This window comes from Panthera uncia, chromosome D1 (genome assembly GCF_023721935.1).
Source record: "Panthera uncia isolate 11264 chromosome D1, Puncia_PCG_1.0, whole genome shotgun sequence".
Classification (NCBI taxonomy): Eukaryota; Metazoa; Chordata; class Mammalia; order Carnivora; family Felidae; genus Panthera; species Panthera uncia.
The window spans coordinates 58,835,413-58,859,861 of record NC_064808.1 but is presented as its reverse complement, the minus strand read 5'-3'; the positions used below and the strand labels follow the sequence as shown (position 1 = coordinate 58,859,861).

General features: G+C 38.4%; 1 protein-coding gene across 1 annotated transcript in view; it reads left to right on the top strand.

Moving 5' to 3' along the window:
• GAB2 (GRB2 associated binding protein 2) overlaps window positions 1–24,449 on the top strand; it is a 186,953-nt gene that overhangs the window by 105,211 nt on the left and 57,293 nt on the right. The window contains exon 2 of the mRNA XM_049619769.1: window positions 23,754–24,054. Within this exon, the coding sequence (XP_049475726.1) occupies window positions 23,754–24,054 (301 nt within the window). The remainder of the gene's footprint in view (window positions 1–23,753; window positions 24,055–24,449) is intronic.

The following is a 24,449-nucleotide window of genomic DNA, read 5'->3' as shown; positions in this document are numbered from 1 at the left end:
CTGACATTACCAACCCTTTTGTCTTTTCCTGTGGCTTAAAATGTCAGTAATTGAAAGGAAGCTGCAGATCCACATAGAACATTCACACTTTATAAATGAGGACTCTGTGGACCAGAGCAGTAGTGTTCTCCCCAACCTGGGTTCACATGCCCAGTTAAATGACCAGAGAGAGAGCTAGAAGTACACCCCAGATCTCCATGACCCAGTTATTCTTTCAGTGCAGCTCACTAAATGGTAACCACATTTCATTAACCACCATTAACCATGCAGTTCAGTGTTTCTCCGAATGGGATTCTTGGACATTCTATTGTGGAGATACTTGGGGTTTGTGTCCGGGACCCCACTCAAGACTAACTGAGTTTGAATCTCTGTCGGGCCTGGTACCTGGGAATATCTGCATTTGAACATGTGTCTCCGAAATTCAGATACACACTGAGGTTTTGAGTACCTCTGTTGAAGCAAGGAAGTCACACAATCAGGTATGTGTTTAAGAAAGTATGAAACCAGGTCTGTAGGGAAGCCAAAGCCCAGGAGCCTTCTCTTCTCCCATTACTTGAAGTGGGGGAGCCTGATGAGAGAAGCCTTTGTCCTAGAGGAAGGGGAACAGTGTAGCTATATTGATGGGCATGATTTGTCTATCCTTCCTCCAACGTTGCCCTGGTTTTTTGTTTTTTTGTTTTTGTTTTTGGTAACCTTTGCTTAATTCAGGGCTTTAAATACAACTTAGAGCATTCAAGGACATGAGAAAGAGGTTCTTCAACGGAATGACCTTTGTTTCTCCAAAACACAAAGGGCTGGCAACAGCTCATTTGTTGTTTTGTCAATGGAAGAGGTAATTCCACTAATGGTTTCCATGAGTCCCCTGCAGAAAGATTGACCTGGTCTTTGGGAAATCAATCTCATACAATTTAGTCAATGTAATCACTCATACAAGGCTCTCTGGTTTCCCAGATGTGACACTCTCTCACACACATGTCCAATTCATTTTACTCCTTTGTTTTTGATGCATTTGAGGCAAAGAATGCCCAAAATGCATTGTGATAGGCTTGTCAGAGAGATGTGGCTGTGGTTCTCACCCTAAGCCATGACATAGCCCAACTACTTGCTCAGGTAGGAAATCTTAGGAGTCTGCCTTTATACTTCCTTCTCCCATATCTCCCATATTCGGTCTGTTGCCAAGATTAGGCATTTCAGCCTCTGAAGTATTTCTTGGATCTATATGTCCTTTGCCACTGTCCTGGTCCAGATCACCATTATTTCTTGAGAAAGTGTGTATTTGGCCTCCCTGCTCATGCTCTTTGCCCTCTACACTGCATTTGCCACAAACTAAGAAATGTAAATATGAAAATAAAGTGTAAAACCTTTCAGTGGTCTCATGTTTATTTAAGACCACCATATAGATTAAATTGTGAAAGTTCCCTTTTTAGAAACATTTATTTATTTTGAATGAGAGAGAGACAGAATGCATGAGCAGGGGAGGGAAAGAGAGAGAGGGAGAGCAAGAATCCCAAGCAGGCTCCACACTGTTAGCACAGATCCTAACATGGGGCTCCAACCCACAAACTGTGAGATCATGACCCAAGCCAAAGTCAAGAGCTGGACCCTTACCTGACTGAGCTACCCATGCACCCAAAATGTGAAAGTTCCCTTATTTCTCTTATATACTCCACTCTCCTCCACAGAGAACCACTGGTACCAGTTTGAAATACTTTTCTAAGTGTTTGTAAAATGCAGGAGTGTGTGTGTGTGTGTGTGTGTGTGTGTGTGTGTGTGTACATATATGTATACTGTACATACACATATATATGTGGTGATGTGTATACATATGAGTTCATAAATAGGATCATACTACATTGTTCTCAAGCTTGTTTCTTCAATTGCTGATATGTCAATTTATTTAATTATATCCCTGTTAAGGGATCTTCTATTTAAGATAAAATCTAAACTTCATTAAATGACCTACAAGGCACCATCATCATCTATTGCTGCCTTTCCCTCCTCCTACTCTCTGCTCTGCTCATTGTGCTCCAGCCATGACCTCCTGTCAGGTCCTCCCTTGAGCCAAGCTTTATTTCTTCTCAGGACCTTTGCACATGCTTTCTTCTATGCCCAGGCAGGCTCCTCACCTGAGTACATGACAGTGGTTCCCACAGGGTGGCCTGGGTCCTTGAAAACATGAACACATACTTACACCAAGTATTTACCCCCTGAATTTACAAGTATCCATACTTTTTAAAAAATGTAGACAATTGAATTAATAAAATAATTGAGTTAATGAATTCATAGTAGTTTTTATCTATTAGCTAATAAATACTATAAAATCATTATTGCTCTATGGGGGAATTCTCAAATTCTAAATTTTACATTAACATTTGGTATCAAGAATGATTGACCTGTACACTCAAAAACTAATATAACCTTGAATGTCAACCACAACTTAAAAAAAAAAAGAAGTGATTGGTATACAGAAAAAACATAAAACTCTGCACGTGAAGCCCTTAAAATAATCCCAGACCACTTTTCCAGTAATTTCCTTTTCACAATTTTTCATCCTCCTTCCTTCAACTTTACCAACCTTAGCTTTATTACTTATTATTTGAACGCCCCAAGGTTTTCCATATGTAGTTATTCCTCCTAATCACAGATTTCAGATTCTGCATTTGCAAATTCACCTACCTGCTAAAATTGATTTGTAACCCCCAAAGCAAAACTCACAGTGCTTTCTTTCATGATCAGGCACAGATGTGCCTGTGTGCAGAGCACTGGAAACTTTCAGTGCCCCACACACACATTCCCCAGCAGAGGTGACAGAGTGGTGCTCTGCCTTCTTGCTTCAGCTCTCATGCTCTTCCCTCCATCTGTTTAATGCCATGCTTTTCACTGGTGGTTTTGCTGTTTAAAAAGGGCCCCAAGCATAGTGTTCTGAAGCTCAGGAAAATTGTGCTGTGCCTTATGGAGAAAACACGTGTATTTACAACCTTCATTCAGACTTGAGTTACGGTGCTGTTGGCTGAATTCAGTGTTAATGAATCAACAATATATATTAAATGAGGAGTCTTTAAACACAAACATGAGATAAGATTATATCGGTTGACAAAAATACTGTGACCATGGGCTTGCAGGAAACTAACCCTGTTTTTCTCCTAGGAAAAATGAATATGTGTTCAATAATTTAGTGTTCATGGTGACTTTATAGGTCATAACTACTGTGAATAACAAGAGTTAACTGCATGCATATTATTCTCTTTTCCTGAAAAAGCCTTTTTCCCCTCCAGCCTTGTTTCTGCAACTGCAAAACTCCACTTATCCTCCAAGACCCAACAATGTTGCTTGTGCTCTTCAGCTTTCCCTGACTCCTCCCAGGTAGAGTGGTTCTCTGCTCGCAACCATTAGCAGAGTCCTGAGCTCAGAGTACTGAGCTACCTGGGTACTATTCTGAAGGACCTGGCAGTGATCTGTTGGATAAATGTTGATTGAATGATTGAAAGCAGGAAGGCGACTAAAACGGAATAGAAAAGAAATTGAAAGCGAAGGAAGCTGAAAATGGATTGAATCATGAATATGATAAGAGCACGTGGGAAGGACCCCTGAGTTACCCTTGTGGTAACAAACTGCTCTGGGTCTCAGTACTGGACACACGCTTAAGACCTGTGTTGACCAGATATTGACCTAAATTCCTTTAAATGAGAAAAGTCACCTAAGCCTACAAGGGGGAAACCTGGGCTCAGGATCAGCTTAATAGGACTTACATTTCATCAAGATCCATCTTTCTAACTTGACACTCTTCAGGTTAGCTGTTCTCAGACTCCAAACGGCTGTCCCTACAACCTCAGGCTCATATCATCACAACTTTCTGTCCAGTGATAGAGGCCACTTTGAGTCAAAGACAGACTGGAGGCCTGGAGTTGAATCTTAATGACTGTTAAGACTGGCTTCGATCATGTGCCCATCAGTGAACCAAGGATCCCATGATCTCCCCCCTGAAGCCTAGGGTTGGAGTCGGTTTCACATAAAAGTGATCTTTCATATTTATGATGTCTGTGTGCCATCTCCCAGGATAGAGGTTGTTAGAATCCTGGAAGTGTTACATTAGCAGGTCATCTGACAAAAAGGTTTTGTTTGTTTTTTTCCAAAGAGGGACAAATAGATATTCTTTTTTTTTTCATATACCTTTCATTGAAGAGTTATAAAGTACGTACCATGTACCAAGTACTTTGCTAAATGCTGGAGATACAAAAGTACCCTGACCTCAGAATGTAACAGTCTTGTGATAAGATAAGGTTGATTCCATTCCCCAGGAACAAATAAGGTTCATTGGAGTCAGAGAGAAACTTCATTACTCGGATGAGTCTGGAGCATGTAATTATGCTTCCCTCTCCTGGGGGATTTGGATTTGAGGAGTGGAAATAATTATGGACTAAGAGCTGAGACCTGGATTCTAATCCCTCTATTGCTGTCACCAACTTTGAACTTCACCTTTCACAGATTCTCTGGCCAGTGTCTCAGTATAGTCAGCAATTTATCTGTATTAGCTTCTCAAGTTCTTTCTGGACCCTAGCCCTGACCCACAAGATGTAGGGCAGATCTCTGCCAATTGTTTAACCTCAATGAAACTCATTTTTCTCATCTGTGAAAAGGGAATCATATTTGCCTTACAGCATTGATTTGGATTAAATGTGATAATGGATAGAAAGCACATGATATATAGGAAGAGTTCAGCAAGTGCCATTTTTCCCCCCTCAGGGAAGTCATAGTCATTTTCCTCACATAGTAAAGTCACTATGGTCTAGAGTAGTTGAAGGATTGTTAGAGGAAGAATAACAAGAAGCCCTTCCTCACTCAAGAAGTGGTCCTCCAGAAATTTGTGACTATTACATGATCCACTGGACTCTTATTGTTTGTTCTTAACTGTTATGGGACAGAAGACTGGCCTGGTGTACTTCATGCTGCAGTGTATAGAGATGTGGTTGTGCCTCACATACTCACAAGTCAAATCACATTCTTCTATGTCTTTGTGATTGTTTGAACTGGAAGTTTCACTAAAAGAAAGGTGAATGAGTGACTCTGTGTGTGTGTGTGTGTGTGTGTGTGTGTGTGTATGCAATTGTGATGTTGGTGAATTTTTTTTTTTACATATAAAGCAAAGAACTTTTTGAAGATGAAAATATGTTTTTAGTATCCCTGACTAATAAGTTCAGTCAGTTGATACCATCCAGGAACCTCAGATTCTGAGGTTATATTATAACTAACTATACTCCTCACTTGACAGGACTCTCCTGGTTTATTAGCACTTTTGGGCTTCACTCTCATCAGAAAGAGGGAAGTTCAAAGGACACACCCATTTCTAGGAGTTACACAAAACCCTCTTCCAAGAAGTGTCTTGACCTTTCTACAATTTTAACCACAAGGCATGTGAGATTTGGTATCTAGAAAGATGATATGAAGCTCAAGAAGTCCTTAGTCATCAAAGAAAAGTTCTGTTATCTTCAGTTGATACCTAAGGCAAGGCAGAAAATTCTGGGGTTTTGGAAACGTTTTCAGCTGTTAAGGCTGAAAATACAAAGGTGTTCTAGTTAACAGTTAGTTATTTAAAAGCACACATCCCTGTGTTTTGAGAATCTAATCTGATTGAATGAGGTGTTACAATATTAGATTTTCTTGGTTACTAATACATAAGACTCTCAAAATTGGAAGAGACCTTAATCCCTTGTCTGTCTATTGATCCACTGATTGAGGCCCCTTTCAGTCCCCCTTCTCACCCTTAGCCTAAGCCAGGGGTCGGCAAAAAAATCTTGCCCAATACCACTTTTTCTACCTAGTTTTATTGGAATACAGCCATTCTTGTTTGCTTACAAATTGTCTGTGGCTTCTTCCCTGCCATTATGGATTTGAATAGTTGTGACAGACTATATGGCCTGCAAAGCATGAAAGAATTACTCTCTGCCCTTTACAGAACAAGTTTGCTGACCCCTGGCCTAGGCTGTCTTGTCTTCAGTATCCCCAATGCTGAGTAGTTCCCCAGTTTCCAAGGGCCCTGCTTTGGACCACTCTTTCAGAAAATTCTTACTTACACTGAGCAAAAATCTGCTTTTCTGTAGTACATGCCTGTTGGCAGTAGTTCAACTTTAGAATGTGGGATCACCCAAAATAAATCAAATTGCTCTTCCACATGTCAGCCCCTTATATCTTAGAACATTATAATCATGACTCCAGGCAGAAGCTCACTGAATCCTAGTACTATAGGATTTCAAGTCCCGTCACCACAGCCAGACCTGAACATAACATCCTATGCACTGTGGCCAGTGTAGAGCTAACTTGCCCCTCCCCCCCCCAACCACCTAAGGGTTCTAGGTGCCAAGAGCAACAGGAGGAAGTCATGGCCTCATTCTACACGCTACCTTGGAATCTAACGTAAAGAACAGAGACAGGTTCATATGGGACATGCACTCCTCTCAACACTGGGAGTGATGCAATTTCCAGGTCATGTGTACGCACATGTGGTCTAAATGGTTGTGAAATGGTTTTGGTTTTTTTGACTGGATTTGGGTACAAAAGGAAAACAGTCACTTCTGTTTCATCAGAGAAGATGGTGGTGTTCTCTTAATCACAGACACAAATGGAAGGTTCTAACTTTCCTGAGAGTAGGCCCCTATACCCTATACTCTTTTAAGCCCCATTGTTGAATAAAGTGACTTGCATTGCCTTTCCCTTTCTGTCTCCTTGCCATTTTCTTTCAGGATGGCAGATTACTGCAACAGCTTTCTAAATAGTTTTTTCTGCCTCTCATTTTTCCTTTCTGTGGCTTGTCTTCATCATTGTGCCAGATAACAGCACAGCAACAGTTACTTCTCTGCTGATCTATACTCTTCAGTGGCTCCCCATTACCAATAAAAGAAAGAATTTCTTAGCGTGGTGTTAAAAGCTTTCCGGGACCCCTGAGCTCTTCTTTTTCTCCTTTTCTACACTTTTAAAAGAGACCATTCCATATTTTCTGAACTTGTCTTACCTTTTCCCATACCCAGACCTTGGTCATACTCTGTCCTGTAGAAGAAATGTCCATTTCTCCTTCCTTCCCCAAACTATTACACCCTGTCTTCTTCATTGTTCATATTCATTCATATTTCTCTTTCTCCCTTTCTCTCTCCATGCCCCAACCAAATTTGATTACCTACTTCAGGGGTCTAATAACATATTATATATTTCTTTATGGTACTTCTAAAAATTTTCCCTTTTTTAAAAAATTAAGTAGGCCCCACCCCCAACATGGGGCTTGAACTCACGATCCTGAGGTCAAGTGTCAGATGATCTACCGACTGAGCCAGGCAGGTACCCCAACATTTGCTTTTTCATTTTAGGGACATGTGTTCATCTCTTTTATTCCTGCAACATTGTAAACTCATAAGTTACTTGAAAGTAATTAATCTTACCTCTTTTCTATATCCCTCAAAACATTTAGCAGAATTTGTGCTTGTTTTACTGAATGCTACAAAGGAGCTTGTTGATTTGGCATGAGCAGTGAAGTAGCAGGAAGAACTGAATAGAAGTAGTTAATTTTGAACCTGAGAAACTGAAGAAGAGTCATAGCTTTAACCAAAAGAGGCAGAATTCAGAGCAGTTGCTGATGTGTGATACAGGGCAAGAAGGAAGAAAAGATAATGCCTTTTTTTTAAGTTTGTCTATTTATTTTGAGAGAGAGAGAGTGTGTGAGCATGGGAGGGGCAGAGAGAGAGGGAGAGAGAGAATCCCAAACAGACTTCATGCTGTTAGCACACTGAGCCTGATGTGGGCTTCAAATTCAGGAACCATGAGATCATGACCTGAGCCAAAACCAAGAATCAGACTCAACCGACTGAGCCACCCAGGTGCTCCAATAATGTCTTCTTAATGGTGATTGAGAAGAAAGAACATAGAGTGGAAAATCTGGGGATCTTCTATAATGATAACTCTTCTGCCAATTTCATGATCTCACGAATCTCCTTGGACTGCTTTTAATTCAAGAACTATGTACTTGGCACCTATCATGCCAAGGTTGGTTCTAGGTGCGTTTATGTTTTTTAATTTTACTTATTACTGTATGCAATATTATTAGTTTTGTATTTTTCCCCTTTTATATGCCTGGTTATTGAGGCTTAGGAAACTTAAAAAAATTTGTCCAAGTTTATAGAGCAAGAACAAGGACTGTAATTCAAGTCTTTTCACTCTGAGCTCAGGCTTTTCTCATCCTACTCTATAGCATCTCAGTCCTGCTCTCCTTAGTTCTGTGCATTTGTGCCCCTTGCTTTGAGTTTGTGTTGCTCTGAATTAATAGGTTTTTTTCTGCCTGGCTGGGTTGTACCAGGAATTAGGAAGAAAGAGATACCCTTTTAACTCTTCATATTGTCTATTTGACATTTTTAAGTGGCTTAATACAGCTTATTATTGAAAACAAGAAAAAAACTCATGGTGAGATGTTTAAGCATATAAGTATGTACACTTATGTTTTAATGAAATTTAGCTAGTTCACTTAGTTCAATGAATAAGAGCACTCATGCACTGCAGGAAGGCCCTGTGTGAGGTTCTGTGAAAGGGGAAGACTCTCTGTTCTGAAAAAGCTCTAGATGTTGGAACCTTGAATGAAGGATGATCAAAAATGGTGACATTAGAGGAAAGCATTCAAATATAAGAAAAACTTTGGACAATTTAGACAGGGAAGATTGGGACGCTTTTCAGACAAGGAAATTGAGCGTGTGAAGGTAGAAAAGTATATTTAGGAAACAGTGAGAAATCAACTTGGTTTGAGTAGTAACAGTGTGTGTATATATATGTATGTATGTATATATCACATTATAAATAAAGGAGTATAAATGAGATGGGAATGCAGGTTTGAGCTGAATCGTAAAGGCTCTAAAACTGAGCCCCAGAACTCGAGCCCATCAGCAGATGGAATGGATAAACAAAATGTGACATCTACACATAATGGAATATTATTCAACCTTAAAAGGGAATGAGATTTTGACACATGCTACAACATGGATTAACATTGAAGACCTCATGCTAAGTGAAATAAGCCAGTCACAAGAGGGCAAATATTGTATGATTCCACATACACGAGTAGTCCATTTCACAGAGACAGAAAGTATAATGGTGGTTTTTAGGGACAGGGTATAGTGGAGAATTGTGAATTAGTGTTTAACAGACATAGAATTTCAGTTGGGGAAGATGAAAAAGGTGTTTATGGCTCTACAACAATGTGAATATACTTAATGCCACAGAAATAACTGTACAATTAAGTAGTTAAAATAGTAAATTTTATGTTCAGTGTATTTTACCACATTGAAAATAAATTTAAATTTTTTTAATTAAAAAAAACCCTAAACCATAGAATTTGAACTTTGCTATGCAATTGACAGGGAACCATTAAAATTTTGGATAGTGGGAGGAGTAACGTGATCAGAGTTTTGCTCTGATTAAACTGGAAGATTAGGGGCACCTGGATGGCTCAGTCAGTTAAGTGTCCAACTTTGGCACAGGTCATGATCTCATGGTTCATGAGTTCGAGCCCCACATCAGACTCTGCTGTCAGCACAGAGCCCACTTTGGATCCTGTCCCCCTTCCTCTGCCCTTTCCCTGTCAAGCCCCCTATCCCCCTTCTCAAAAATAAGTATTTATAAAAACTAGAAGATTAAACTGGATGCATTTTATAAGTATTTAATTAGGAAACTAGCACGGCAGTCCACGTGTACATAATAAGCACTTGAAATAGAGCAGAAACGCAAGCATGATATGGGCATTTCTTTTTTTTTTTTTTTTAACGTTTTTATTTATTTTTGAGAGAGACAGAGTGCAAGCGGGGGAGGGGCAGGGGGAGGGGGACACAGAATCTGAAGCAGGCTCTAGGCTCTGAGCTGTCAGCACAGAGCCAGATGCGGGGCTCGAACCCACGAACCGTGAGATCATGACCTGAGCTGAAGTTGGACGCTTAACCAATGGAGCCACCCAGGCTGGGCATTTCTGAAAAGTGTTGCAATGAACATACTTGTGCATGTATTTTGGTGGATATATGTACATAATTATTTAGGGCATGTATCTAGGAGTAGAATTGTGAGGTCCTGGGGTATATGTTCAGCTTTTGTAGATACTGCCATAGTTTCCCAAGATGGTTATACCAATTTACACTCTTACTAATACGGTATGGAAAGTTTCAGTTTCTCCATACTCTTCCCCATGCTTATTACTATCAGTCTTTGTTGTTAGAACCATTCTGGTGGTTGTGTAGTGGTATTAATTTGCATTTTGCAATGGCTAATGAAATCAAGATCTTCTTTTATGCTTACAGCCTTTTGGATGGATGTCTTTTGTGTAGTGCCTATTCAGATCTTTTGCCCATTTTTCTATTAAGTGGTCTTTCTCCTGCTAATATGTGGAGTTGGATTTTTTTAAATATATTCTGAATATGAGTCTTCATGGATATATGTATTGTAAATATCTCCTCTTACTCACTTGGTTTTTCATCCTCTTGATGGTGACCAGACACTAAGTGTAATGTAATAACATTGATCACTTTTTCTCTTGTATTATTAGCAACTTTTGAGTATTCCACAAATTTGTGTAGCCCAAAGCCATGAAGGCATTTTCCTCTAAATGCTTTATAATGTTGTATCTTTCACATTTGGATTTATAATGATCTGAAATTAATTTTCATATATAGCATAAAAAAGGATTAAGAGTCTTCTGGGGCATCTGAATCGTTCAGTCAGTTAAGCACCCAACTCTTGATTTCAGCTCAGGTCATAATCTCACAGTTTGTGAGTTCAAGCCCCATGCCAGGCTCGGCATTGACAGGAGTCTGCTTGGTCTCCCTCTGCCCATCCCCTGCTTGTGCACTCTCTCTCTCTCTTTCTCTCTCAAAAATAAACAACCATTTAAGAATAAAAAGAATCTTTCTTCATACTTACGAAATGACCTATCACCGTTTATTGAAAAGACAGTTCTTTTCTTTATAGTACTGCAGTATCAACTTTTTCACAAATCTAGTGATGAAGTATGTATGGGTCTGTTTCTGGAACCTTCTGTTCCAATGGCCTATTTGTCTATCTTTTAGGCTTGAGCTGCTTTTAGTCTTCTAAATAGACAAGGCTTTCCTCCCAGTGGTTACCCTTGGTTATACCCACCTAGCCCTAGAAATGGAAAGTAGAATGTATTAGTTATTTATTAAAGCATAACAAAAGGTTTAAAACTTACTGGCTTAAAACAACAATAAATATTATTATTTCTTAGGGTTTCTGTGAGTCGAGAACTCAGGAGCACTTTAGATTGGTGGATTTGGCTCAGGGTCTCTCATTAAATTACAGTTAAAAAGTTGCCTACTGCTGCAGGCATCTGAAGGCTTGGCTGGGGCTGAAGTATCTGCTTCTAAGAATAGCTCATTTACATGGCTGGCAGAAGGCCTTACTTAGTTCCTCACCATGTGCACTCCTCGGTACTGCTTGAGTATCCTCACAACATGGCAGCTTATCCAAAGGCAAACAGGAAAGAAGCTATAGCATCTTTAATTACTTAGCCTTCAAAGCTGCACGGTCATTTATGCAATATGCTGTTGGTCATCCTTATTCAGTATGGGAGGGGACTACATAAGGCTATACTGGAAAATAAGACTCATTGAGGGCTATCGTGGAGGCTGACTACTACACAGAAAAAGAGAAGCTTGTTGGCATCTTAAGTTTGTTGTTTCTCTGGGAACTTTTATTCCCTAAGGCCTAGAATCATGCCTTGCCTGGACAGCCTACAATCCCTAGAGCTGGCATTAGTTTGAAAGGTTTGGAAATCCTGGTGAGTCTTGGTATTTTGTGCCCTCCTGCTCAGAAGTCTGAACTCTGAAGTTTATTCATATTTTCACAGTATGAATCCCTAAGATCCCATCCCTATCCCTGACTGGAAAAGATTGAGGACAGCTGGATCTGGTCATAGTCGGTAGCCAGCTGTTAACCTTTCTCTCCATGATCTTTATTTTTCTTCTCTGAGAAATAGTCCTTTCCTCCTTATGGTTTTCTTCAAATACATTTCCCATCTGTGAACATTCCAATTCTCTTGTGGATCAGTTTCCTTTTAATTAACTTTATTTTGAGATAATTTTAGTTTCATATGTAGTGGTAAAAGTAATACAGAGACCCCACATACCCTCTACTAGTTTCCTCACAATGGTAACATCTTCTGAAACTGTACTACAACATCACAAGAATGTTGATATTGATACAGTCAAGATCTAGAACATTTCCATCACCGCGGGAATCTTTCATACTGCCCTTTTATAGCCATACTCACATCTGTCCTACTCCAAGCCCCTCCTTTAAACCACTGACAACCACTAATCTTCTGTCCGTTTCAAGAATGGTACATGAGTGGAATTGGGCAGTATGTAGCCTTTTGGGATTGGCTTTGTTGATGCTGCCTAACTCTGTGGAGATTCACTCAAGACTTTGCATGTGTCAATACTTTTTTTTTTTATTGCTAAGTAGTATCCTATGGCATCACAGTTTATTTAACCATTTACCTATTGAAGGACATTTAGATTGTTCCAGTTTGGAGCTATTATAAACAAAATTTATATAAACATTCATGAAAAATTTTTGTATGAATGTAAATCTTTATTTCTCTGGGATAACTACCCAGCAGAGCAGAGCATTTGCTGTGGTGTATAGGAGTTGCATGTTTAGTTTTTTTTTTAAATGACCAAACTCTTTTCCAGGGTGGCTATATCATTTTAGATTCTTTCTTTCTTTTTTTTTTTTTTTTTAGTTTATTTATTTATTTTAAGGGTGGGAGAGAGGGAGAAGGAAAGAGAGAATCTCAAGCAGGCTCCATGCTTTCAGCACAGAGACTGACAAGGGGCTCAATCCCACGAACCTGCAAGATCATAACCTGAGCCAAAATCAAGAGTCAGACACTCAACCAACAAAGCCACCCAGGCACCCTGATCATTTTAGACTCTTACCAGCAATATTGAGTGACCCGTTTTCTCTGCCTCATTGCCAGCATTTTGTGTTGTTATTTTAGCAATTCTGATAGATCTGTGATATCTCATTGTATTTTAATTTCTGTTTCCAGAACAGCTAAAGATATTGAGCATCTTTACATGTATACAGATTTACCATCTGTATATTCTCTTCAGTGAAGTGTCTTCCATGTCTTTTGCCCTTGCCCTAATTCCCTTTTCTGACTGTTGAGTGTGATAGTTTTCTGTATGTTACCAGATATTATTCTTTGTTGAATATGTGGTTTGCAAGTATTTTCTCCCACTCAAAAGCTTCTCTTTTTATCTTTTTTAAAATTTGTATTATTTAAGTATATTTGATATGCAGTGTTACTAGTTTGAGGTGCACAACATAGTGGCTTGACATTTCTATACATTATGCAGTGTTCACCATGATAGTGTAGTTACCATCTGTCATCATACAACACTGTTACGGTATTATTCCCTATGCTATACTTTTCATCTCCATGACTTATTTATGACAGAAAGTCTATACCTCTGTGTCCACTTCAACTATTTCACACATTCCCCCCACCTCCACCCCTGTGGCTACTACCAGTTTGTTCTCTACATTTATAAGTCTGTTTCTGGTTTGTTGCTGTTGTTTGTTTGCTTGTTTTGATTTCGAATTTCCACAGGTAAGTAAAATCACATGGTATTTGTCTTTCTCTGACTTAATTCATTTAGCATAATACCCTCTACGTACATACACATTGTTTCAAATGCAAGATCTCTTTTAATGGGCAAGTAACATTCTTCTCTGTGTGTGTGTATGTGTGTGTACACATCTTCTTTATTCATTCATCTATGGATGGACACTTTCCATATCTTGGCTGTTGTAAATAATGCTGAAATGAATATAGAGATGCATGTATCTTTTTGATTTAGTGTTTTCAGGGTTTTTGATGGGGGGAATGGTAAATATCTAGAAGTAGAATTACTGGATCATATGATAGTTCTATTTTTAATTTTTCGAGGAACCACCATACTGTTTTCCGCAGTGATTTCACCAGTTTAAATTTTCATCAGCAACACAAGGGTTCCCTTTTCTCCACATCCTTGCCTATACTTACTATATTTCTTGTCTTTTTGATAACAGCCATTCTAACTGGTGTGAAGTGATATCTCATTGTGGTTTTATTTTCATTTCCCTGACGATTACTAATGTTGAGCATCTTTTCATTTTTGTCTGTGTTAACTATCTGTATGTCTTCTTTAGGGAAATGTCTGTTCAGATCCTCTGCCCATATTTTAATCAGATATTTTTTCTTTTGGTTGTTGAGTTGCATAAGTTCTTTATTTTTTTTTATATTAACGCTTTGTCAGATAAATCATTGGCAAATATCTTTTCCCATCCAGTAGGTTGGTTTGTTTTGTTTTGTTTTGTTGATGGTTTCCTTCACTATGCTAAAGCTTTTTATTTTAGTTAGTCCCACTTGTTGTTTTTGGTTTTGTTTCTTTTGCCTGAAGAGAAATATTCATAAATATATTGCTAAGGCTGCTGTCCAAGAGACTACTGCCTGTGTTTTCATTTAGGAATTTTATGGTTCCACATCTCACGTTTAGATCTTGAATCCATTTTGAGTTTATTTTTATAAGAAATTTCTTTCTTTTGCATAAAGTTGTCTAGTTTTCCCAGCACCATTTACTGAAGAGACTGTCTTTTCTCCATTCTATATTCTTGCCTCCTTTGTCATAGATGAATTGATTGTGTAAGCATGAGGTTTTTTTCTGGGCTCTTCATCCTATTTGATTGATTTGTGTATTTATTTTTGTGCCAGTATCATACTGTTTTGATTATTATAGCTTTGTATTATATCTTGAAATCTGGGATGTGATACCTCCAGCTTTGTTCTTTCTCAAGATTGTTTTGGCTGGGGGTGCTGGGTGGCTCAGTCGGTTAAGCATCTGGCTCTCAGCTCAGGTCATCATCTCACAGTTCATGGGCTCAGGACCCATGTTGAGCCCCGTGTCAGGCTCTGCACTGATAGCATGGAGCCTGCTTGGGATTTTCTCTCTCTCCCTCTATCTCTCTTCCGCTCCCCTGCTTGCTCGCTTGCTCTCTCTCTCTCTCAAAATAAATAAACATGTTTTTTAAAAAAGATTGCTTTGGCTATTCAGGTTCTTTTGTGGCACTATCCAACTTTTAGTATTATTTGTTCTAGTTTTTTAAAAATCCTTTTGGTATTTTGATAGAGATTATATTGAATCTGTCATTTGCTTTGGGTAGTGTGGACATTTTAACAATAATAATCTGTCTAATTCGTGAGCATGGTATATCTTTCCATTTGCTTATATCATCTTCTGTTTCTTTCATTAATTTCTAATAGTTTTCAAAGTATAGGTCTTTTGCTTCCTTGGTTAAATTTATTCCTAGGTATTCTTTTTGGTGCAATTGTAAATGGGGTTATTTCTTAATTTCTCTTTCTGCTACCTCATCAGTAGTGTATAGAAACACTAATACACAAAACGTTTCTGTATATTTTGTATCCTGAAACTTTACTGAATTCATTTATCAGTTCTAATAATATTTTGGTAAAATCTGTAGGATTTATATATAAATAGTGTCATGTCATTAACAAATAGTGAAAGTTTTATTTCTTCCTTACCAATTTGGATGCCTTTTGCTTCTCATCTGATTGGTGCCAGCTAGGACTTCCAGTACTATAGTGAACAAAAGTGAGTGGGGTTCCATGGTGTAATGGTTAGCACTCTGGACTCTGAACAAAAGTGGCAAGGTGGACATTCATTTTTCCTGATCTTACAGGAAAAGTATTCAGTTTTTCACCATTGAATATGATGTTAGCTGTGAGTTTTTCAAATATGGCTTTTATTATGTGGAGGTGTGTTCCCTCAAAACCAACTTTGTTGAGAGTTTTTATCCTTCATTTTGTTAATGTGATGTATCACATTGGTTGATTTGTGGATATTTAACCATCCCTACATCCCCAGAATAAATCCCACTTGATTGTCGCGAATGATCTTTTTAGTGCATTGTTGAATTGGGTGTGCTGATATTTTGTTGAAGATTTTGGCATTTATGTTCATCAGAGATACTGGCCTAGAGTTTTGTTTTGTAGCCACTTTTTCTGGTTTTGGTATCAGAGTAATGCTGGCCTCATAGAATGAATTTGGAAGCTTTCTTTCCTTTTTCTATTTTGTGAAATAGTTTGAGACAAATAGTTATTTACTCTTCTTTAATGTTTGGTAGAATTAACTTGTGAAGCCATTTTGGCCTGGACTTTTGTTTGTTGGAAGGTTTTTTGTTTTTGCTTTTGTTTTTGTTTTTAATTACCAATTCAATTTTTTTTTTTTTTTTTTTACTAGTAATCAGTCTGTTTTGATTTTCTGTTCATTCTTGATTCAGTTTTGGAAGATTGTGTGTTTCCAGGAATTCATTCCATTTCTGCTAGGTTGTATAGTTTGTTGGCATATAATTTTTTGTAGTAGTCCCTTACAATCTTTTGTATTTCTGTGGTGCTGGTTGTTACTTCTCCTTTTTCATTTCTAGTTTTATTTATTTGAGTTCTCTCTTTTGTTTTTCTTGATGGGTCTGACTAAAAGTTTATCACTTTTGTTTGTCTTTTCAAAGAACTACCTCTTGGTTTTGTTGATATTTCCTCTGTTTTTTTAGTCTCACTTCATTTATCTCTGCTGTGATCTTTATTATTTCCTGCAATTTACTAGCCTCGGGCTTTGTTCATTTTCTAGTTCCTTTAAATGTAAGGTTAAATGGTTTGAGGTGTTTTTTTTTTTTTTATTTGTTTCTTGAGGTAGACCTGTATTGCTATAAATTTCCCTCTTAGAACTGCTTTCACTGCATCCCAAAGATCTTAGGCCATTGTGTTTTCGTTTTTATTTGTCTCCATGTGTTTTTTTTAATTTCATTTTTTAATTTTTTATTAACCCACTGGTTGTTTAATAGCATGTTGTTTAGCTTCTATGTGTTTGTGATTTTTTCCAGTTTCATTTTGTTTTATTTTTTATTGTAATTGATGTCTAGTTTCCTTACTGTTGTAGTCAGAAAAGATGTTTGATGTGATTTCAATCTTCTTAGATTTACTGAGATTTTTTGTGGCCTAACATGCAGTTTTTCCTCAAGATTGTTCCATGTGCACTTAAAAAGAATGTGTAGTCTGCTGTTTTTTGATAGAATGTTCTATACATATCTGTTAAGTTCATCAGATCTAATGTGTCATTCAGAGGCACTGTTTCCTTATTGATATTCTCTCTGCATGATCTGTTTATTGATGTGAGTGGAGTGTTAAAGTCCCCTACCATTACTGTATTAATTGTCAACTTCTCTCTTTATGTCTCTTACTCATTGCTTTATGTGTTTAGGTGCTCCTGTGTTAGATGCATAGATATTTACAATTGTTATATCTTCTTTTTGGATTGATTGCTTTCTCATCATTTAACACTTGTTTGTCCCTTGTTACATTGTTTTCAAGTCTATTTTGTCTGATACAAGTATTGCCATACTAGCTTTTTTTTTTTTTTACCCCCTCATTTCTGTTTGCATGAAATATCTTTCTTCATCCCTTCACTTTCAGTCTGTATGTGTCTTTTCGTCCTCTTAAAGACTTTTGCATAGCAAAAGTTTTACATTTCATTGAAGTCTAATTTATAAGCTTTTGCCTTTTATGGATTCTGTTTTTGGTGTCAAGTCTGAGAACTCTTTCTTAGCCCTAAACCTGATAGATTTCCTCCGTTTTTTTGTCCTAAATGTTTTCTAGTTTTACATTTAAGTCTATCATTCATTTTTAGTTCTTATATAAGAGGTGAGATTTAGATTTAGTTCTTTATGGATATCCACTTGCTTCAGCATTATTTGTTGAAATGGCTGTCTTTCTTCCATTGAATTGCTTTTCACCTTTGTCAGAAATCCGTTGGGTGTATTTGTGTGGCTCTGTTTCTGGGTTCTCTCTTCTATTCCTTTGTTCTGTGTGTGTGTCCCTCTGCCAGTGCCACATAGTCTTGAGAACTGTATGTGTATATATAATAATTATTGGAATCTAGTGAATTAATAGCCCCTCTTTTATCATATTTTTCAATTTTTTTTACACTTTCTTTGCCTTCCTATATACACTTTAGTGTAATTTTCTTTACATATGTAAAAACTCTTGATGAAATTTTGAGATTATGTTAAACCTGAGCATCAATTTGGGGAGATGTACTATGTTGAGTATTCTCATTCATGATCATGGTATTTGGGTTTTTTTTTCTTTCTTCAGCATTGTATAGCTATCAGCATACATGTCCTGTGCATATTCTGTTAGATTTACACTTATTTAATTTTTTAAAAACAAACTATAAATAGCATTTTATTTTTGTTCTCTATGCCCACATGTTCACTGCTAGCATATTGAAGCAAATTGATTTTCATATGTTTATCTTGTATCTTGTGACCTTACTTGACTCATTAGTCCCAGGAGATTTTTAGCTCTTTTTTTTCTTTTTTTTTCCCTATATCCTTGGGATTTTCTATGTGGAAAATTATATCATCTGCAAATAGGGACAGTTTTTTTCTTCATTTCCAAACTGTATGCCTTTTATGTCCATTTCTTTATTGTCCTCACTAGAATTTTCAGCAAGAGTGGTGAGAGTAAGCATACATCCTTGCCTTGTTTCGGATTTTAGGGGAAAAGCATTCATTCTTTCAATACAAAGTAGAATGTTGGTGTTGATCTTTTGTTGGTGCTTTTTATCAAATTAAGAAAGCTCCCCCCTCTTCCTATTTTTTAAGTGTTGTTATTATAAATAGGGATCAAATTTTGTCAAATTTTTTTTCTGTATTCATTGATATGACCATGTGGTTTTTCTTTAGTCTATTACTATGGTGGATTACACTGATTGATTTTTGAATATTGAATTAGTTTTACATCCTTGAGATAACCCTCACTTGGTTACGTTATATAATTCTTTATATATCTTGCTGATTTCTCTTTGTATTTTATGTTTAAGTCCATGATCGATTTAGACTTAATTTTTGTTAAGAAATTTTGTATAGATATAAGAACAGTCTTGAAAAAGCTTTCTTCTTGTAACATGTTCAGGTCCCATGTTCTCCTTGCATTATGTGTCATTAATCCAACAGTAATTTTTCATTTCTGTATCATGAGACACTTTCAAGCTGAAGGCCCCAGATTTCCTTATAAATATTTAGTACATGGTCAGCGGCGCCTGGCTGGCTCAGTTGGAAGAGCATTGACTCTTGATCTCAGGGTTGTGAGTTTGAGTCCCACATTGGGTGTAAAAATTAATAAATAAACTAAAAATAATAATAAATAAATAAATATTACATGGTCACTGTTCGTATCAGAATGAAGAGAACAAGAGAGTAAAGAACTCACATCATATAGAATCCACACTATACCTTTATCTTTCTTAATCTCTTTGCTGTACTTCTCTTGTTGTCCTCCTTTCCTGCTTCTGTGAAAATATATATATTTAAGTTGCATTTATTAGTTTGAGTAAATTAATATATTGATAGAATGAAGAAAGTCAATAGATCTTTATTGAGCTCTCATATAGACCAAACACTTTTCCAAGTAACTTTTGGCCAGAAAGGAGCCTAACCTCAAGATGTTCAGAGCTTAAAGGGGAGGAAGATATATAAATAACTGAAATGCCAAAGAAAGCACAAATTATTAAGAGAGTATAATACAGAAGCACCAGCTCTACCCAGGAAAGTTAGTAAAGCCCTTCCAGGGGAAGTGATACTTCAAGCTGGCACTGAAGGGACATAGGAATTTTCTAGATAGACAAGGTGAGGGTAAAGTCATTCTAGGAAGATGCAGTAGGTTGTGCAAAGACAGGAAGGCATGCAATTATGTGGTATATTTGGAGAATAATATGTAATGTGTTATGCACTGTAGTAAGTTCTGTAAGACCAGGAATTCATGCTGTACGCTCAACATCTAGAATACTACCTGTAGCATAGTAAGCACTAAACAAATACTTGGATGGATGGATGGATGGATGGATGGATGGATGGATGGAAAGAAGAAAGCAAGGAGGCATAAATGAGTCCAGAGAGATAAGAAAATTTCAGCAATAAAGAGCCTTGTTTAGTAACATTTAGCAAAATGTCTACCAAGATTCATAGAAGGATACAGATGTTGTTCATAATATACTTGGGAAGAAACAATAAATTCCAAAATATCTGTAATATGTTGTAAAAAATGACAGGCCATAAAAACTACATAAAAAGTGTTACAAAGGTTCAGAAGAAGTAGAGGTCCATTTCAGCTGAGAAGATCAGAGAAGTTGTCATTGGAGCTAGACTCTTTGAAGTTGGTTATACTTGTGTTCTCAGTTGTTTGATTTAAAAAAGAAATGTGCATAGACTTGGAGAGAAATGGTGTGGCAGAAGAGGGATGGGAATTTGGGACTAGACTAGACAGACTTGCCTGCTTGGTCATAAATTTATCAGCATTTTATAAGCAGTCATTTATCAGCCTACACCACTTCCTTGGAAGCAGAACCTGACAGGCTCCGATGTTATCTGTAGTAAACACCTTTTTCTTGTTTATGTGGGTGTCTCTGTGTTTGTTTATGCTTGTACCTGCACACCAGTGATTTGGAGACAGCTCTTTCTGCAGAGACCAGCACTGAAGGGGGCACATCAACTGAAACACAAGCTAAACTATTAACAATACCTTTTAAAAATGCACCTTGCTAATCACACACTTCCATGTATATGCATGCACCTGCTACATGGACCACAAGCACACCCAGAGTTCTATAAGCCAATGACCTGGGCAAGATTTTAGGTGACTGTAAATATATAGTTCTTATTTTTTGTTTTCCTCAGCTTGATTCTATCTGGCCATACCTTATATTCATTTTGAGGTAAGACTTATTAAGCATCAGTTCTATCCCTGTAACCTACTAGATGCTGTAAGGAGTTCATGTAATAAAATAATTACTCATTAATCCAATACATAGTTATTGATAACCAGCTGTGTGTCAGGCACTATTTGAAACACTGAAGATGCAGCATGGGATTTTAAAAAAGCATTCTTTGTGTTTATATTTTGAGAGGTAGATACAGACATTCAACAAAAATGTGGCATTTTAGATGGTGTAAGTACTAGTAAGAGCAGTGTTGCAGAGTCAGGGGGAAAGAGAGTGTGAGGGTTGGGTGGTTAAGAATGGCTGCCCCCGTAATGGGATATTTGAGTAGAGACTTGAAGGAAAGACGTCTGGGGGAAGAGTATTCCAGGCAGAGGGAACATCTAGAGCAAAGACGCTGAGGCAGAAGTATGTGGCCAGTGTGGCAAGAGCAGAATGGCCAAGGCAGAGCATGGCTGGAGATGAGGTAAGAGATGTTGGATGGGGGAGAGTTGACCGTCATATCAGACCCACTGGCCATTGTGCAGACTTTGGTTTTTACTCTGAGATGGGAAGCCTTTGGGGATTTTGTGCAGAGAAGTGACACAGTCTGATTTACATCAGCTTCCATGTTGAGCATCAGTTGCAGGATGAAAGGGTAGAAGCAGGAGGACTACAGAATGGTGGGCTAGACCGAGTGAACTGTTTGAACCAACAGGATTTGTTGTAGATGTGGAATGTGAAAGAAGGGAGTCCATGATGACCTCACTATATGTGGTCTGAGCACCTGGAAGTCTGGAGCTGCTATTAACTGAGACGGAAAAGATTGCAGGAAGAACAGGCTTGGAGGATGTAAAGAGCTCAGTTTTGAGCACACTGGGTTTAAGATGCTTATTAGTGAAGAGTTGGGTATAAGACTCTGGAGTTCAGTGGAAGGACCTGGGATGGAGAAATACATTTGGGAAGTGCAGCAATTAGATGGTCTTTAAAGCTGTGAAACTGAATAAAATAACCTAGGGTGTGGGTGTAGAGAGAGGAGAGACAGAGACTGAGAACTGAGCATGGAAGCATTCCAATATTTAGAGGTCAGGGAGATGAGTAAGAACCAGCCCTAGAGTCTGAAAAAGAGGCTGGGGAGGAGGGAAGTTGAGGGTGAGCCAAGGGAAGAAGGTGCTTCAAAGAGGACAGAATAAACCATTATCAGGTGTTGTTGAGAGATCAAATAAAACCCAAAAGTTGCTTTAGCAGCCTTGAAGTCTTTGAGAACTTTGTTATGCAGTGGTGGGGCAGCCTGATTAGATTGCTTTCCACCAAAGAATGGCAAGAGAGGAGACAAATGTCCAGTAATATAGAAAACTCTTTGAGGTTTTACTCTAAAGAAAACTGGGCCATCACTAGAGGGGAACATGGGATTAAGTCAAGTTATATTTTTTCCCCATGATGGCGGATGTTGGTGTCCTTATGGGAATGATCCCAGTAGGGAGGGAAAATGCAGTGCTTCCAGAGAATGGGAGAATCATACAGTGGTGTCGGTCCCCTTGTAGGTGAAAGGGGGCACACAAATGGAAGGATATTGGCTTTAGATCGGACGAACTGTGAATGCTCCCTAATAACAGGCTACTTTGCTCCAGATGCGGGCAGATCAGTAAATTTGGTGATGGACCATATTTAAATTCTCTTGATTGCTTATATTTTCTCATGAAACCAAAAAGTGGCCATGTTGGACGTTTAAAGAGAGAGAAGCTCAGAGACAGTGGCCAAAGAGCAAGAGAAAATCTTAGACAAGGTAACTGAGATAGGATCTTGGGGCAGCCTGGGAGCCCACATCTACAAATGACTTAACTACAGCAAATCAGTAGTTAATCATAGCCTCAACCCAAGGCTATTACATGCAGCATCTTTTTACCACTTTGTGTGGTGTCTGCTCACAGATTACTCAGTCTTGTTGGAAAAATGGAATATACAAGACAGGATAAGAGAATATGTGATCAAGTGTTAAATTCTATAGTATGAAATGATACAAGGAGTTTATTCATTCAGTGATACATATAGAGTATTTAATATGTGCAAGGCCCTATTACAAGTACTCGGGCTATTGCAAGGAGCAAGACAGTGAAAAAAATCTTAAAGTTATGTGCTTCAGAGAAGTTTTAGGTTATTTTTTAAATTTTTTATTTATTTTCAAAAAGCAAGAGCGTGAGTAGGGGAGGGACAGAGAGAGAGGATGAGAGAATCCCAAGTAGGCTCCGTGCTGTCAGCACAGAGCCCAATGCCGGGCTCTGTCTCACGAGCTGTGAGATCATGACCTGAGCCCAAACCAAGAGCTGGACACTTAACCGAACCACCCAGGCACCCCCCACTTCAGAGAAGTTTTAGAAGGCTTTCTAGGTGATTCTTCCAAGGCACCATCATTTGCTTAAAAAGCACAATATACTACACACAAATTAGGGAATTGTTTTTCTGCTGCTGGCTGTGTGTGATATTGCTTCTTTGCTTCCACTCACCATGACTTGTTGGGGTCCCTATCCATATATTGAGATGCTGTGGTTTTGCAAGTTCCACCCTGACTATCAGTACTATGAGTTTGAATCTGTATTCCAGCATAGGGAATAATTGCTCGAAAATGTCTTAGTCTCCATCTAACTTCTTAATCTAAAAAATTGGAATGCCACATCTCATTTCAGAATGATAAGACCCTGTTCCCATAGTGAAGTGTTGTGCTAACACACATTCTAAGATCATCCTCCATTTTTTAAACTGTGGTGAAGTATGAAAGAGAAATAAGGGCCATGTTCAGCCTGCAGGTGCAACAGTCCCCATCCTTAACCTAGTGATTTCTGAGCACCTGTGAGAAGCTTTGAACGAACTAATGACCTTTTCCCCCTCTTTTTCCTTCTTCCTCCTCAGGCCTGGAAGAAGCGATGGTTTATCCTGCGGAGTGGCCGGATGAGTGGTGACCCAGATGTTCTGGAATACTACAAGAACGATCACTCTAAGAAGCCCTTGAGGATCATCAACCTGAACTTCTGTGAGCAGGTGGATGCAGGCCTGACCTTCAACAAGAAGGAGCTGCAGGATAGTTTTGTGTTTGACATCAAGACCAGTGAACGCACCTTTTATCTGGTGGCCGAGACGGAGGAGGACATGAATAAGTGGGTTCAGAGCATCTGCCAGATCTGTGGCTTCAATCAGGCTGAGGAGAGCACAGGTAGGAGAGCAAACAGGAACCTTTCTCCCAAGCGGCAAGGTGCTTCCTGGAGCAGGCTTAGCAGTTGGGACTAAGATGAAGGCCTTCAGATCCCTTGAGCAAGGACAGCCCACTGCAGCTAAAAGCGTTCATCTTTGGCAGAGGAGTAATAGGCAAAGAGTAAGACTGTGAAGGGTCTGATCAAATACTAGAGGAACCCCTGGCCCTAATTACATTCAAATGGGAAACAGATATGTTGAGGTTATGAGGAAGCTAAAGGTACTTTGTGGTATTTCTTCAGGTACCTCAACACCACTCCATTTCTCAGCCCTGCACCTTTCTCCCCTTCCCTCAGCTTTCTAGCCCTCTGTGCTCTCTTTTTTTTTTTTTTTTAATTTTTTTTTCAACGTTTTTTT